The sequence below is a fragment of the Mauremys reevesii genome, linkage group 2, assembly GCF_016161935.1.
Source record: "Mauremys reevesii isolate NIE-2019 linkage group 2, ASM1616193v1, whole genome shotgun sequence".
NCBI classification, from domain to species: Eukaryota; Metazoa; Chordata; order Testudines; family Geoemydidae; genus Mauremys; species Mauremys reevesii.
The window spans coordinates 200,693,641-200,708,953 of record NC_052624.1 but is presented as its reverse complement, the minus strand read 5'-3'; the positions used below and the strand labels follow the sequence as shown (position 1 = coordinate 200,708,953).

Sequence of the window (15,313 nt, the reverse complement as noted above, 5' to 3'; positions counted from 1 at the left end):
ACCACTTTGGGCCTGTGGATAAACACCACCAAGTCCACGTTAGTCCCGGTACAACACATAGTGTTTATCGGGGCGGTCCTGGACAGCTTGTCGGCCAGAGCCTCCCTCCCACCGGACAGGTTCGAGACCCTGAAGGGGCTCATCGACATGGTCACAAGGTTTCTGGTGACAACAGCCAGAGCATGCCTCCAGCTCTTGGATCACATGTCGGCATGCACGTATGTGGTCCGTCATGCCAGACTCAGGATGAGGCCACTCCAGGGGTCTCTGGGGCGCTCCCTTACGGGTACTGCTAGGGGAAATACTTCCGGCACTGGTGCATGTGGCGAGCACACACACCTATTGTGGAATAGACATGAGCAGCACATCTCAAAGAACACCAGTTACGGAAAAGGTAACTATCTTTTATCCAGTCAGGCCTCAAGAAACCAGCACTTAACCATAAAGATCCTGTTTTAGAGCTATCAGCCACGCGGCTGTAGGATACCTGTTCCACAGAGTCTGCCCTGGGAACAGACACCCCCCAATTCTGGGACCCTAGAGGGAAGTACTTCCTCTCCAAAGACACTCTCACTATTCTGTACCATAGAATCACAGAAATGTTGGGCTAGAAGGGACCTTGAGAAGTTATCATGTCTAGTCCCCTGTTCTGTGGCAGGACCAGGTAACCTGAACCATCCCTGAGAGGTGTTTGTTCAGCCTGTTTTTAAAAACCTCTAGTGATGGGGATTCCACAGCCTTCCTAGGAAACATATTCCAGATCTTAACTATCCTTCTAGCTAGAAAGTTTTTCCTAATATCTAACCTATATCTCTCTTGCTACCTAAGAAGCCCATTACTACTTGCCCCACCTTCAGTGGACATGGAGAACAGTTGACCACCATCCTCTTTATACCAACCCTTAATATATTTGAAGACTTTTATCTGGTTCCCGCTCAGTCTTCTTTTCTCAAGATTATACATGCCCAGTTTTTTTAACCTTTCCTCATCGGTCAGGTTTTCTAAACCATTTTATCATTTTTGTTGCTCCCCTCTGGACTCTCTCCAATTTGTTCACATCTTTCCTAAAGTGTGATGCCCAGAATTGGACACAGGACTCCAGCTGAAGCCTCACCAGTGCCGAGCACAGCAGGATAATTACCTTTCGTGTCTTTCACATGACACTCCTATTAATGCAGGTCAGAATTATATTCACCTTTTTCACAGCTGTATCACATTGACTCATATTCAATTTGTGGTCACTATAATTCCCAGATCACTTTCAGCAGTACTACCGCCTAGCCAGTTATTCCCCATTTTGTAGTTTTGTATTTTATTTTTACTTCCAAAGTGAACTTTGCACTTACCTTTATTGAATTTCTTCTTCAGTACTGACCAGTTCTCCCAGTCCTTGCAATCCTTCTGACTTAATGTCATCTTCAGATTTCATAAGTGTACTCTCCACTCTTTTTTTATCCAAATCATTAATGAAAATATTTAATAATACCGGACTCAGGAATGACCTCTGTGGGACTAGATATGCCGTCCCCTTTTGACAGAGAACCATTGATAACTACTCTTTGAGTACAGTCTTTCAACCAGTTGTGCACCAACGTTATAGTAATTTCATTTAGACCACATTTCCCTAGTTTGCTTATAAGAATATCATGTGGAACTGTGTCAAAAGCCCTACTGACATAAAGCTATATCACATCTGCTGTTTGCCCCCTATCCACTAGATCAGTAACCCTGTCAAAGATGGAAATGAGGTTGGTTTGGCATAATTTGTTCTTGGCAAATTCATGCTGACTATTCCTTATAATCTGTTATCCTCCAGATGCTGATGAATTGATGTAGATTGTTTAATAATTTGTTCCACGTATCTTTCCAGATATTAAAGTTAGGCTGACTGATCTATAATTCCCTAGGTCCTCTTTATTCCCCTTTCTCCAGTTTTCTGGGACCTTGCCTATCTTCCAGGAGTTCTCAAAGATAATTTATAATGGTTCCAAGATTTCCTTAGGTAACCTAGGATGAATTTAATCAGGCCCTGCTGACTTGAATACATTTAACTTGTTTAACTATTCTTTAAGCTGTTTTTTCCCCTGCTTTGGTTTGTGTTCCTTCCTCCTTATTAATATTAATTGTGTTGAGTATCTGGTCACCATTAACCTTTTTAGTGAAGACGGAAGCAAAACTGACATTAAACATATCAGCCTTTTTGATGTCATCAGTTATTAGCTCTCCTTCCCCACTAAGTAGAGGACCTACACTTTCCTTCATCTTTCTCTTGCTTCTAATGCATTTATAGAACCTCTTCTAATAGCATTTTATGTCCCTTGCTAGGTATAACTCATTTTGTGCCTTAGCCTTTCTGATTTTGTTCCTACATGCTTGTGATGTTCCTTTGTACTCTTCCTTAGCAATTTGTCCATACTTCTCCTTTTCGTAGGATTCCTTTTTGAATTGTAGGTCATTAAAGCGCTCCTGGGGGAGCCATATTGGCCTCTTACTATTCTTCCCATCTTTCCTTTGCATTGGTATAGTTTGCAGTTGTCCTTTAATATTGTCTTCTTGAGAAACTTCCAGCTCTGGATCTAGGGCAGTGTATATATGTGTGGCTGGTGGAATTAGAGTCACAGCTCCAGCTCCTGTGGAGGGAACGTAGCTCAGTAGCAAGTGCTGTGGGTAGGAGGGGGGTGGTCTCCTCTCAAGATTGCATTTCCTTGCTGTGGTTGGAGTTTCAGGCTGGACAGTGCAGAGATGACGGGGGTCTGGATTTAGACCAGGCAGGTTTCACACTTCCTATTAAGAGGGAGTTCCTGTAATAATGTGTTTGTGACTGAGAGAAATAAGTCTGGAAAGGGGTTTACTATAACTCTGAGTAACCTGTGTTCATGTTTAATGGGTTATGGGCTGGCTGGGTTTATCTCCTGGTGCTGCAGACTCTCCCACCCCTCTCTCGAAAGAGGAATTGCATGGAGGAAAATTCGTAACACCGAGGCCATAATTTCGAAGAGTGGCCTCTAGTTGTAGGTGCTCTGTTTTTGATACCTATCTTGAGACGTGAGATGTTGGACACTCAAAAATTTAGGCACCCCAAATCAATAGCTTCTTTTAAGAATGATAGCCTTAATCATTAAAATGCTGGTTAATCTCCAAGTGAACATCACCTTAGGGATTGGCCATTTTCTTACTGTTTGTGGGGGAGAGGAGTGCTGGAGAGGAGGGAGGGGTTGGTTCTTGGTGCTGGGAGACCAGGTAGACAGAGACTCTTGAGAAGAACAATCCTTTCTGTCACTACTCTCTGCACACCCCATATGACTCTTACTTCAGCCTGTCCTTCCTGACATAATCCAACTCTCCATGATGCTGACTTACTCCCTCAGGCTGGGAACCAGTCTGAGTTATATCAAAAGTTCAGGCAAGGAAGAATTGACATGGAACTGGCAATGTACAAGAGCAGAGAAGAAAGGCAGCAGGGAGGCAAGCAGGCAGAGTGAGCCTGGGATCCCAGTGGAGGGGGGCTTTTAATATTGCTTGAAGGGGAATGTGAGGGTGGGTGGTTTGGTGGGTGTTGCCTAGGGAAGGGATGAAATGCCTGCTGGGTGGTGTGAGAACAGGGGAGAGGAAATAAGAGATTTTACTTATCTCTGCTCCCTCAGTAAAGTGCAGTAAAAACAAATATATTCATATTTTGTGCTCTGGAGGTTCAAGCAAAATCCCCAGTTATATTTTTGGCTTATACAATATTTGACTTTCTTTCAAAGCTTGGTTTTTAAAAAAGCCTTAAGGAATAGTAATTAGTATTTAAATGTACTAGAATGATTTGCACCAAGATCCAGCTCCACTCTTGCCTGGCTCGGCGACCACAGAAAGGAAGCTTCTTGAGATCTCCTCTGTTGTGGCTGCTCCTGACCTTTTGTTTGTGACTCCCTACCAGACCAAGCTGCTGGCACTTCCCTGACTGCCGCTAAAATGTTAAATGAAATTCTCAAGAGGTGGAAGGGGGGAAATGGATTGAAATGATCCCAAGCTAATGTTTGCTCTGCCACTTGAACCCAAACTTCTCCAGGCCGGAGGGGAAGGAGTGGTCAGATCATGGGTTTATAACTACACATCCAAAGAGTCTTTATATTTAATTAATATGTACTATTTTTGTCCTGGGAACCTCCTTGGGGGTGAGGTATTTTCAGAACACAGATAAAATCATTGATAGTGAAAACTTGCTGTAAACTCTTATTTCCTTCTCACACAGACCGATCCTTGGATGTAGCAGACAGGCACACAGTAGCTTTAAGCTACCTTTGTGCTTCTCTGCGCTTAGGTCAGCTATGCACCAGTTGGGACTCCTCTGCTCTACTGTACAGTGGTTGCCAATGTCCCCAGGGGACAGCCTGTTATGGTAACCAGGGATCACCAGCATGCAGGGAAGCCCAGCCATGCCCCATTTCCTCTGACTTCATCCAATACACTGGCCCATGGGAGGAGCAGGAAGAACATAAGAGCTGTTATTTGCTATCAGTGGGATTACTCATCTGTTTAAAATGAAGTATGTGTTTATGTGCTTTGCTGGTCAAGTCCAGAGCAGATAGAAACATGCAGGACTGAGCCCTAGATCTCCTCAAAGACTCTTAAATAAAATAAATATGAAGTTTCTAGACACAGCCATTTTAATCATTGTGGTGTTACCAGCAACAGTCAAAGAATTTTCTAAAATTTCTCCTAATTTTTTTAAAGACCCTGGTCTCAGAAACATCTTATTAAACCCCTTCAAATTTGCTCAACCCCAAAAAAATCCCTCTCTGACTATAGACCACAGATGAGGAATTTCAAGCAGAAAGCACACTGAGGAAATTAGAGGGATGTGATCAAAATTGGGTTTATATTAGCAAGCTAGTTAGAACTCCAGCTACCATAGGGAATGTCTATATCGAGTCCATAATAGTGACTTCCATAGCACTCCTGTAGAGCTAGGCATTAGCCCTCTGCTAACCTATATTGTGTTTCCATAGGCTCTTCTCTAGAACAGCTAATTACTTTTTGTTTATTAAATAAACCTAGTTTTTACATGATTTTATGGTTGAAGTTTTACATGCACAGACATCAGGCAATTCAAAGCTATGATTCCCATGGCAAACACAATCAATTTAAAAATAACACTTCTGTCTGAAATTTGTTACCTATCTCAGTTATAGTTTACACCTGAGATCACTAAAAGAGATTAGAAAAGTAATATTTCCCCCAGTTGGTTTATGCAGAGCATTTAACAGCACTTTGTGAATGATTATTTTCACTGTTTTCCCTGTGCAGTCACTCAGTTCGTGTGAGTCTTTACACTGCAACTGGGGTGGGGGAGGGATATTTTTTAAATGTAGGAAAATACGATAGTAAAACCAGGAAATTTTGCAGTGGGACTTGCAGAGAGGCAGGTGTAATGCCCAAAACTACTTTTAACTTTGTATTAATTGACTAGAGGGGAGACGTTCAAGGCACAAATGGCAGGTAGGCCCCTAGTCCAAATGGAAGTTAGGTGACTATATCCCATTGACTTTCAGTTGGAATTAGGTGCCTAACTGCCATTTGTGCCTTTGAAAATCTCCCCCTCTATTCCAGTTGATGGTGTCTCTATAACTTGGTTCCATTGTACAGGGCCAAATCCTAGACCCATCAGTGTGGGGAGGTGACTCAAGTAGCCATGAGGAGGTAGGCATGGAGGCTCTTCCAGTTCTTAACCAGGATGAAGGAGGACAATTGAGCTGGGAGGTGTCTTATTTCCTTCTGAAAAAGAAGAGGGAAGGGGGGGAGCTTCTGCTGGGGAGCAGAAGTCCTCTAGAGGTTAAATTGTTTTGTCATGAAATGTGTATTTTTGAGATTCTTTTAGTTGCTTTCACAGTGTGTGTCTTTGCCCTATGGCAAGATGATTGGTGTGTCCTGTAATACAAGGGAGTAGAGAGACTAATAAAGTTTGGCCTGTGGCCACACAGAGGATACCTTTGAACTTGTGCTGAATAGTTTTGTGGAATATTTGGTGCATGCAGAGGGGAAGATCCAGGAGAATGTACTAAGTTCTTATAGTGCAAATTGCTCTTATTGTCCTACAGTTCTTAATTCTTCCCCGTTTCCCACCTGGGCAATCTTTCAGTTAAATTGATAGAGAAACACCTTGTCAGGCCACAGCAGAGAACACAGGATAAAATCCTTGAGTAAGAGTGCTTCATGGACTTCTTGTGAGGACAGATTTTGAAGTGCTCAGAACGTAATACTTTCCATTGTGATATTATGGCCAGATTTTCAAAAGACCCACTTATTTCTGGCATCTAAACAAGAGCTGATGGCTTCTGAAAACCTGGCCCCCATTGGACAGCAAAATAAAACTCATGCTGGTAACTGTAATATCACATCAACAAATTGATAAATAGGTGATGGTATGTGCATATTCAGCATGTGACAGTATGTAATGTTCTAACATGCATTAAGTAACGGTGGTCTTAATTCTGCTGCTTTGGGTATGCCTGTTTTTAAACCCTGTGCTATACGGTATTGCATGTAGCAACAGTTCATTTCTTCCTTCAGTCCAAACAGATTAATGTTAAGTCAATGAGTCACCTGCAGTCATTTCCCCATGTGTATAGCATTTTATTTTCTAATGAACCATATAGAACTCCTGGGGGAATTCTGCACCACTGTGCCTTGCAGAATTTTGCTGAAATTAACATGCGCGCAGAATTTACTTTCTCCCACAGAAATGGGCTGCAGTGCTGTTGGCCTCCACTAGAGACTGCATAAAAGACACGGTGGGGAGGGACCTAAAGGGTTCCTGGCAGCTGTAATTCCCAGCATGCCCTGAGGGAAGGTGATGGCAGCATGCAGGAAACTCCATACAAGCCTGGGACCAAGCATCAGGCTGTTTCTCCCTCAGGATCCCTGGGCTCTGAGGGGGAGAGAGGGGGAGTGTCTGGGCTGGGTAGACCATGGCTGGGCTCTGGGAGAGAGACGGGGTGTGTGTCTGGGCTCTGGGTGTGGGGAAGGGAGCAGAGAAACAGGAACTGGGTTGTCATAAGGGTTTCTTTAACTCCCAAATTTTGGGGGAATTTTTGTGTGTGTCGGTATTGTTACAGACATACTTGCTGACAAGTATTTTGAAATAAATTATCAAAATAATTGAAACTGGTGTGATTATGTAGTGTTATTTTGACAAATAAAATGTGCATAATTTTAAAATATTGTGCACAGAATTTTTATTTTTTTGGCGCAGAATGTCCCCAGGAGTAATATGGTTTGGAATAACGTAAACTATAATTTTTCTAAGGCTACTTGGCATGTTTGATTAGTTATTACAGTTTGGTTTTCCATGCAAAATTCTGTATTTAAAACTACACTGGAAAATACTACTAGAAAATACTATATTGTACTAGAAAATATTATATTGAGAGTAAACCTGCATTGGTGGGGGACGGAACAGCTGATCTAATGGGACTTTTAGCTCTCTAATTTCTGATTCTTTGTAAGCCCATGCTACAGAACCGTAGAACTGAAGTCTGCAAAATCTGGTGTGAATCTCTATTGCAATATACTGTCTATGGACCAAGGGATCACTAGCAAGATTTTAGCCAGTCCCTAAAGAGAACTAAATGAGATGTACCTGGCATGGCACTTTTGGTTTTATGAGCTACTTTTTGCAATTAGCATTTAATTTTAGGTTAATAATTGCAAATGGTTATGGAAAAAAATATTTATATTGGCTCTCATGGGTCCCAACCAAACAACTGGGGCTGAACAACCTTAAACGCCGGGGGTTGTTTAAAATCCAAGCCCAGATCTGGAATTTTCAGATGGCCACTATCTTTATAATGGGACAGACCAGTTCCTCAGATACAATTGCACCTAGACTTCGGGGTGTTGCAAATGTAGATCTGAATTTTGCAATGTGAATTCTTTTTGTCTCTTGTTTAAATTGCTGTGAGCATTAATTGCCCCATCTGAAAATAACCCCCATATTTGGACTTCATCGGGGACCAGATCAGAAGAATAGGTAGAAACCAGAAAGTGACAAAGTTAGTGAGAAAACAGAAGGAATCAGTCAAGCATCTGTGCATCAGATCAGCTAATTTAAGTCTTCTCAAGGTAGCAATGTTAACTCACACATTAATGAAAGCCAGCAGAATAATTTGTAATGAAATTATTCAATGAGTTTTCCCACTTTTTCTGCTCATAAATTGTCTGCTAACAGACTGTAATTTTCTTAAAGGTCATTGTTATTCAAAATAATTTGTTGAGTAGATTCTGTGCATAATTCTTGATCTGTAACTCATTTGTGAGACATTTATTTTGAAAATTTGATTGGAGTTTGATTCATCACATAAATCACATTATACATTTCTGGTCCTTAATTGGATGAGGGCAACTATTAGAAACCGGTTTCGAGGGATTACTTTTGATTTATTGACTGACTGAATATGAACTTTTCACAAATAGTCTACAATATTTTGCTTAAAGTTCACTGCATGTGCTGTTCACTAGAATATTTGCAGAAAGCAAACTGCAAAAGGCTCATCAATGATGACAAAATTTATGTGCCCAGCTCTCAGGTTAACCCGGAACTAAACTTTTACTTTGCCTGATTTCTGCCTAACACTGTATCTGTCATAGAACATTTTAAATGCAGCAAAATATTCCCACAGTTTGGACAGGGATTTGCTCTCTGGTCATATGCGGAAAGAGGAAAAGTAGACCCCATAGCATACTTGCTTCCAAAACAGACTGCACCCATACTCAACGCCATCCGATACAGAAGTGCACAGGGTTGAGGGTGCCTCTGAAGAGCAGAATAATGAATCACTCTGCATCTAAACAACGCTGCTCTGCTCAAAATGGAGACTTTCAAACATTGTCTGTAATGCCAAAGCATCAGAAATGGATCCTTTATCATCTTCTGTAATTTACACATACTTGAGTTTTGGTGCTCAGGAGATGACTGCATGAGATACACAGTTGCACATGTAGGATCAGAAATGATTTCTTGGCTTGAAATTAGAAATTTAACAGCCACAGAAGTTATAATTTATGACCTCAATCCTGAGAGGTTCTGAGTACCTCCTTCAAGATACTGTGCATACCCTCAACTTCCACGGAATATGCTAAACACCTTGCAGGATCAGATCCTTTGAACACTGACACTGCATATTCCTCTTCTGTTTTTTTCGTAAGATGCTTATGTCACCTCTTACCCTATGTGTTTGATCCTTTTCTCCTTCATACAGTTGACAAGAATGTGAGCATTTTCTTTCTGAAGAAGGATTAATAATTATTTTGGTTTTTGTTCCTGCAGGCAAGTGAAAACCGGCGGCTCTTAAATGCTCTGAAAACCTTGTTGGACGACTTCCGTTCTGAGCTCCGGGATGATGAACAAGAGCGACATGGGCTTCAGCAACAGTATGCCACAGACAAGGCAGCTTGGGAGGTGGAATGGACTGAGCTGAAGTGTCGTCTGGAGCAGGTACTGTACCCAAGATCAGTGCCAAAAGACATGTGACTTTTTATTTAAAGGCCTGATTCCCAAGCTGGTTTGGAGCTAAGTGAAAGTAATTGATGAGAATTGGTTTTAATCACTTGCTGGAATAAGAAGTCCATGCGAGTCACATAAGGGATCCTATTTATTTATTTTAGGCCAGTTTCCTGCAGCCTACCTCACCTGAGTAGTGCCTTACTCCATGAGTAGCCCCATTGACTTCAGTTACATCAGGGTGACTATTAATGGAGTAAGCTACTATTCAGTGTGACCAAGGGTAGAGGAATCTGGCCCTTTATTTTATTATAAGAATGGGTTGCTAATTGCTTAGCAAAAGGGACGAAATGTGTGGGTGTCTGTATCTGATCAGTGTATGGATAAGAAAACGTTTCTTGATATTCTGGTGTTTTCCTAATAATGCCTCATTCACTCAAGTAACTAGGCCATGAAGCTAGGTCAGTGCTTCAGAATGGTACATCCATAACTGCTCTACTAGATGCTTTTTAAAAAGAAAACAGTCCATTAATAATAAACCATCAGATCAGTACGCTAATGTTTAAACCAGCAAGTCAGAGTCACTGGATGATGCTGTGTTGTGTCCTGTTGAAGGGGATGCTTTGTCTGCCTGTTGTTGTAGGCTATTATTAGAATCATATATATCAATTCATGGGCCGGGTGCTGCAGTGCTATGTACTGCTGATCACAGGAGATGCTCTGCTTCCTGTGGTGGTATAAAAACAAGCTAGCAGAAAACCGCTAGGATTCATTTCTGAATCTGATGGACTAAAGTATTAGTGTATGGCATTGAAGGGGCAAAATTGAGTGTTTAGGTCCTGTCAGAAAGATTTGTAGTTTTGTATCATCTGTAGAAGGATGTTTAGCTTTAAATCATCTGTAGAAAGCAGATACAATACACAATATTCACTAAACAGATGACATATTTTAGAGGATTTACTGTACATCAGAGCACTGTCAAGAGACTGAATCCGACTCACAGCATTCAGACCTGAACACTTCTTTCCCAGTTTGTGTGCTAGAGGTTTTTCTCTCAGAGTACAAGAGTAGATTTTATTTATATGTAGTGGAATTGAAATCAGTTTTCTGATCAAATGCTTATAAGTGCACACAAATATTCTGATAATTGATTGTTTAAAAAACAACACCCTTGATGGCAATTTTTCTTAAATTAACCTTTAAATGAGAGTAAAGAACAAAACATAAGAAAAGAGGGAAAACTGCAGTTGTTAGCATGGAGTTTGTGTATGTTCATGTTTTTGTGGATGTATACATTTGCCATTCAGATAGAAAAATAGTCAGCACCATGATTGGCATAAGTGGGTGGAGGAGTGTTGCTCACTACATACTGGCAGGAAAAAATAGATTTCAGTCTTTAGCACCCTCCAAACTAGTGGTTATATCAGGCTCAGTAATATCCCTCTAGCTATCTTTATCATCGTGAGTCTTGCCCACATGCTCAGGGTTTAGCTGATCGCCATATTTGGGGTTGGGAAGGAATTTTCCTCCAGGGCAGATTGGCAGAGGCCCTGGAGGTTTTTCGCCTTCCTCTGCAGCATGGGGCACGGGTCACTTGCTGGAGGATTCTCTGCAGCTTGAGGTCTTCAAACCACAATTTGAGGACTTCAATAACTCAGATATAGGTTAGGGGTTTGTTACAGGAGTGGGTGGGTGGGTGAGATTCTGTGGCCTGCATTGTGCAGGAGGTCAGACTAGATGATCACAATGGTCCCTTCTGACCTTAAAGTCTATGATTCTATGATTGTGTGATCCTACCGGCAATATTTCCTGTTATGTAGCAGTTGTTGGGTGGTGGTTAGTTCTTCCCCCTCCACCCTCCCAACCCCCGCACTCCCCAAAATCAATGCAAAGAATAAAACTGATCAGCATGTAACACATGGATATTGGTAAGACATGACCTCCGAGTGATATCTGCACATCATGATAAAGACAAGCCCACTAATGAAATATCAATAAAGATACCACATAAATCATCAGAATGTCAATTATGATAGTCCCAACAATCATCCCACTGTGATATAACACATGTACTCACAACCACAAGGAAGACAGAAATAACAAAACATAACACTAGCGGTTCAAAAACCAGAACATTCTATGTAGGTTCATTCTCAAAGTCAGTGGGAGAGGAACTGGTGAATGACTTATGCAATGACAGCTTTGAGTAGTTGCAGTAACATCATTTCATATTCTATGAAAACGTGAAATAATAAAAACTTTAATCAATCAACTAGGTCAGTCATGTCAATCATGGTGCATCCTACCATGTCATGGTGATGGGAGGCACCATCTTACCTGTTATAAAGAGCAGGGGTTACCATAAGGGGGAATGAGGAGTGCAGCTCCCCCTCCTCTGGTAAAAGCAGAGGAAGAGCTTCCCCTTCTCTTCCTGGCTAGGGTTCACACTAAGGGTACTTCTATACTGGAGCTAGAGGTGTAATTCCCAGTTCAGGCAGACAAACCTGTGCTAGCTCTGATCAAGCTAGCGCACTAAAAATAACAGTATAGCTGCAGTACCATGAGTTGCAGGACAGGCTAGTCCACCCACCCCATGTACAATCCTGTCTGAAACCCTAGGTACAGACTCAGGACAGCTAGCTGATCCCACTGCCTGTGCAGCCACTGTTATTTTTAGTTTCCTAGCTCCATCAGAGCTAGTGCAGGTATGTTTACCCAAGCTGAGAATTATTGCTCCAGCATAGACATACCCTAGGAAGTGCTCCCTCTCTTCCTGGGCAGATGTAGTAAGATCTGTTCCTCCTGTGACAATCTTCTTTAACCAGTGAGTAAGAGAACTTTGAAGACACACAACAATGAGTAAAAGAATCAGTGCCTTCCTGGTTTCTCTTGCTCTGCTGACTACTGTAGTTTACCTGTGAAGCAGTAAGTAAGATTAGAAAGAGTATTTTCCTTGAGATGTTCACCTATTAATTTATGGTTACTGAGGCAAGTTTGAAGTTTTGATGGCTGGGGATCCCTGTGTAGGGGTAGGGGAAGAAAACTCTCCTGGTAGAAAAGCACTGCAAGCCAGCCATGATAATATACCTGCTATCTTTGAGTACAATGGGAAGATTTAATAGAATGCACATTAAAAATGAAAGCCTTGACCTGCAGGATTGTGAGTGTATCTTACTTTTCAGGAAGGCCCCTGAGCTTTGGTTTTAAGATAATGAAAGAGAACGATGGGCCTTAAGATGGGCCAACCAAAGATCTTGCTTTTCTGGGCATTTAGAAGAGCTTGGAGTTTGGGAGATATCAGTATAAGAGCCAAACCCTGCTTTGTGTTGCACAGATGCACTTGGGGCAGAGAAGCTGCAGGACAACTCTTCCTCCTTCCGGTTCATTTCTGCAGGTGGGGGAAGACGACCTGTGCTCTTTTGGTGCTCCACAATGAAGGAATTGTGGTCTGGTAGCTTTGGAGATGTTGTCTGGTCACCAGCTTCCCTGCTCATAATCTGAAGTCTATTGTAGACTGTACAGGAGTTTCATGACACTCCCTTTTTAGAGCACATCCCTCTCTCCCATTGAGCTATCCTACCTTTCACAGGCAAGATGGCGTAGGGACCTCCCATTTGTTCGGCACCAGACCAGTCCGCCATGCCTTCTTTTGTTCATCCAAGTTGAAGATTTTGCTCTAAGATATATAGGCAACAAGTGTTACGAAGAGAATGAGATAGAGAATATGTCTTGCCAAGGTTTGCTTTTTGTCCTGTAATTTCCTAAACATACGAATAAATTTACTTACAAAGGATGATGATGCAAACTCCACACATTACAAGAAGATTGCAAAAGCAAGGGGCTTGCTTTTTAGCACGCATTTGATGTCTGAGTGCTGCAGGACATCTTGAGAATTAGTACTGGTCTCTGGCAAGTCTCCACAACATAACACGCTAGCCACAGCTATTGCATGTTGTGACATTGTTCCCCCAAGTTCTAACGAAGTTGTAGGGTTGAGATTGCACTCTAGCAGCCAGCACCTAGGGCTTCTGTTGTAGGATGGAAAATCTGAAGATGTGTTAATGTCCCTTGAAGGGGACCTCTAAATATTTCAAAACTCTGTCCTAAATGACCCATTATTAGGCTAAGAACATAAGAACGGCCATATTGGGTCAGACCAAAGGTCCATGTAGCTCAGTATCCTGTCTACCGACAGTGGCCAATGCCAGGTGCCCCAGAGGGAGTGAACCTAACAGGTAATGATCAAGTGATCTCTCTCCTGCCATCCATCTCCACCCTCCGACAAACAGAGGCTAGGGACACCGTAAGAGATAAAGAAACCACATAAAAGTTACTTCAGCTGACTCTTTAGGCTCCCTGGATGTATTGGCTGACCCAGGCTTTGCGTAAAACCCTAACATGCATAATTCTGTGGTGTGACAGCTACCAAGTAAACCCAGCAGGAGCTAACAGCTAGCCCATAGTCTTCCAGGGAAGATCAAACAATAGTAAAAACAATCCTCCACCTCCGCCTCACTCCACCCCTGCACCCAGAAAAATCCCATTACACGCAATGCCATATCCAGCACTAAAATGACTTGGCTGACCTTTAGTGGGCTGGCTGCAGTGGTAGCTGTGACTCCTCAATCTGCTGTGGCATCAAGTGGAACTGGAGCCATTTGAACACACATTTGAGAGTTGTAACCAAAAAATAAGAAGCTTTTTCTTTGTTTCTTATTTACATTATGAGCTTGGAAATTGGCAACATTTGCTACATCTTTCTCAGTTAATGAAGTGAGTACATTTTTTAGCTAAATTTTGGAATTCCTTTCTGGGTGTGCACCAGGATGTGGGGAGGGGGGGGGAGGAAGAGAACAAACTTGGCTACTCTCAAATGCTGAGGGCTTTTGAAATTCCAGCTTTATTGTTTTACTCTCTGTTTTTAGGAACCTCCTCTTAGAAGTCTGACATTTCTACCCGTTCTGTTTTCATGTTTTTATTTGGCAAATATTACTTTTTCTCCTATGTTGAAGAGAGCTAAACCTGGCACCTGTGTTTCTGGTTGTTCATCAACAACTTCAGCTTATTGAGACAAATTCTGCCAGTGTGGTCCCTATGTAGTCAGACATCACTTCAGTAGGCTTTCACAGGTATAAATGGGTGTAAAAAAAGGCCCATTGAATGTAAGATCCCGATACATCTGTGTCTGGGCACAGTATCATCAGATGTTGTCAGCACAGAGCTAGAAGTAATACAGGACTTGTTAGCTAACTGCTGCAGAGACAGCCTAGGCAGTGGGACACATTGTTTATCGTGGACATTGCTAAGATTAGCTATTCATGTGTTTGTTTTTTAAATAAGAGGATCATAGAAGTGAGAGGTAGAAGAGATCGATTAGGTCTATTTGTCACTCCCAGTTCCCAATGCAGGATTGTTCCCTGTAGGATTTTTCCTACAGTTTTAAATTACTCAAGGGATGGGGTTTCCACCATTCCCTTTGGGAGACTGTTTCAAAGTCTTTAGGCATCACTGTTGGGCAACTTACCCTGAGATTCAGCATGAATTTCCAGTTGCTCAGACAGGTATTTCGAACTGGACATATTTCCCAGGAATAACCGTTTTAAAGTGTTGTTGTCTTCTTTCGCAGAAGGGGCGCTTTTCCCGACAGATAGGCCTCCTGTGTGTATTCAGAGTAATTGCTTTTTGCTTTAGAGACACAAAATGAGTTTTTACTACTTTTTACTCCTGTTTGCCTGCAGATCCAAGGGAGAAGTGGCTGAATCGATTCTGGTTCACACATCATAGACAGAGTTGTTAATGAAGCTCCAGTTTCAGGGCCAAATTCGTCCC

At 42.0% G+C, this 15,313-nt stretch overlaps 1 protein-coding gene across 1 annotated transcript in view; it reads left to right on the top strand.

Moving 5' to 3' along the window:
- The window catches only part of MTCL1 (microtubule crosslinking factor 1), a 178,657-nt gene that overhangs the window by 135,511 nt on the left and 27,833 nt on the right, over nt 1–15,313 (top strand). Inside the window, exon 10 of the mRNA XM_039525582.1 lies at nt 9,311–9,478. Coding sequence (XP_039381516.1) covers nt 9,311–9,478 — 168 coding nt within the window. The remainder of the gene's footprint in view (nt 1–9,310; nt 9,479–15,313) is intronic.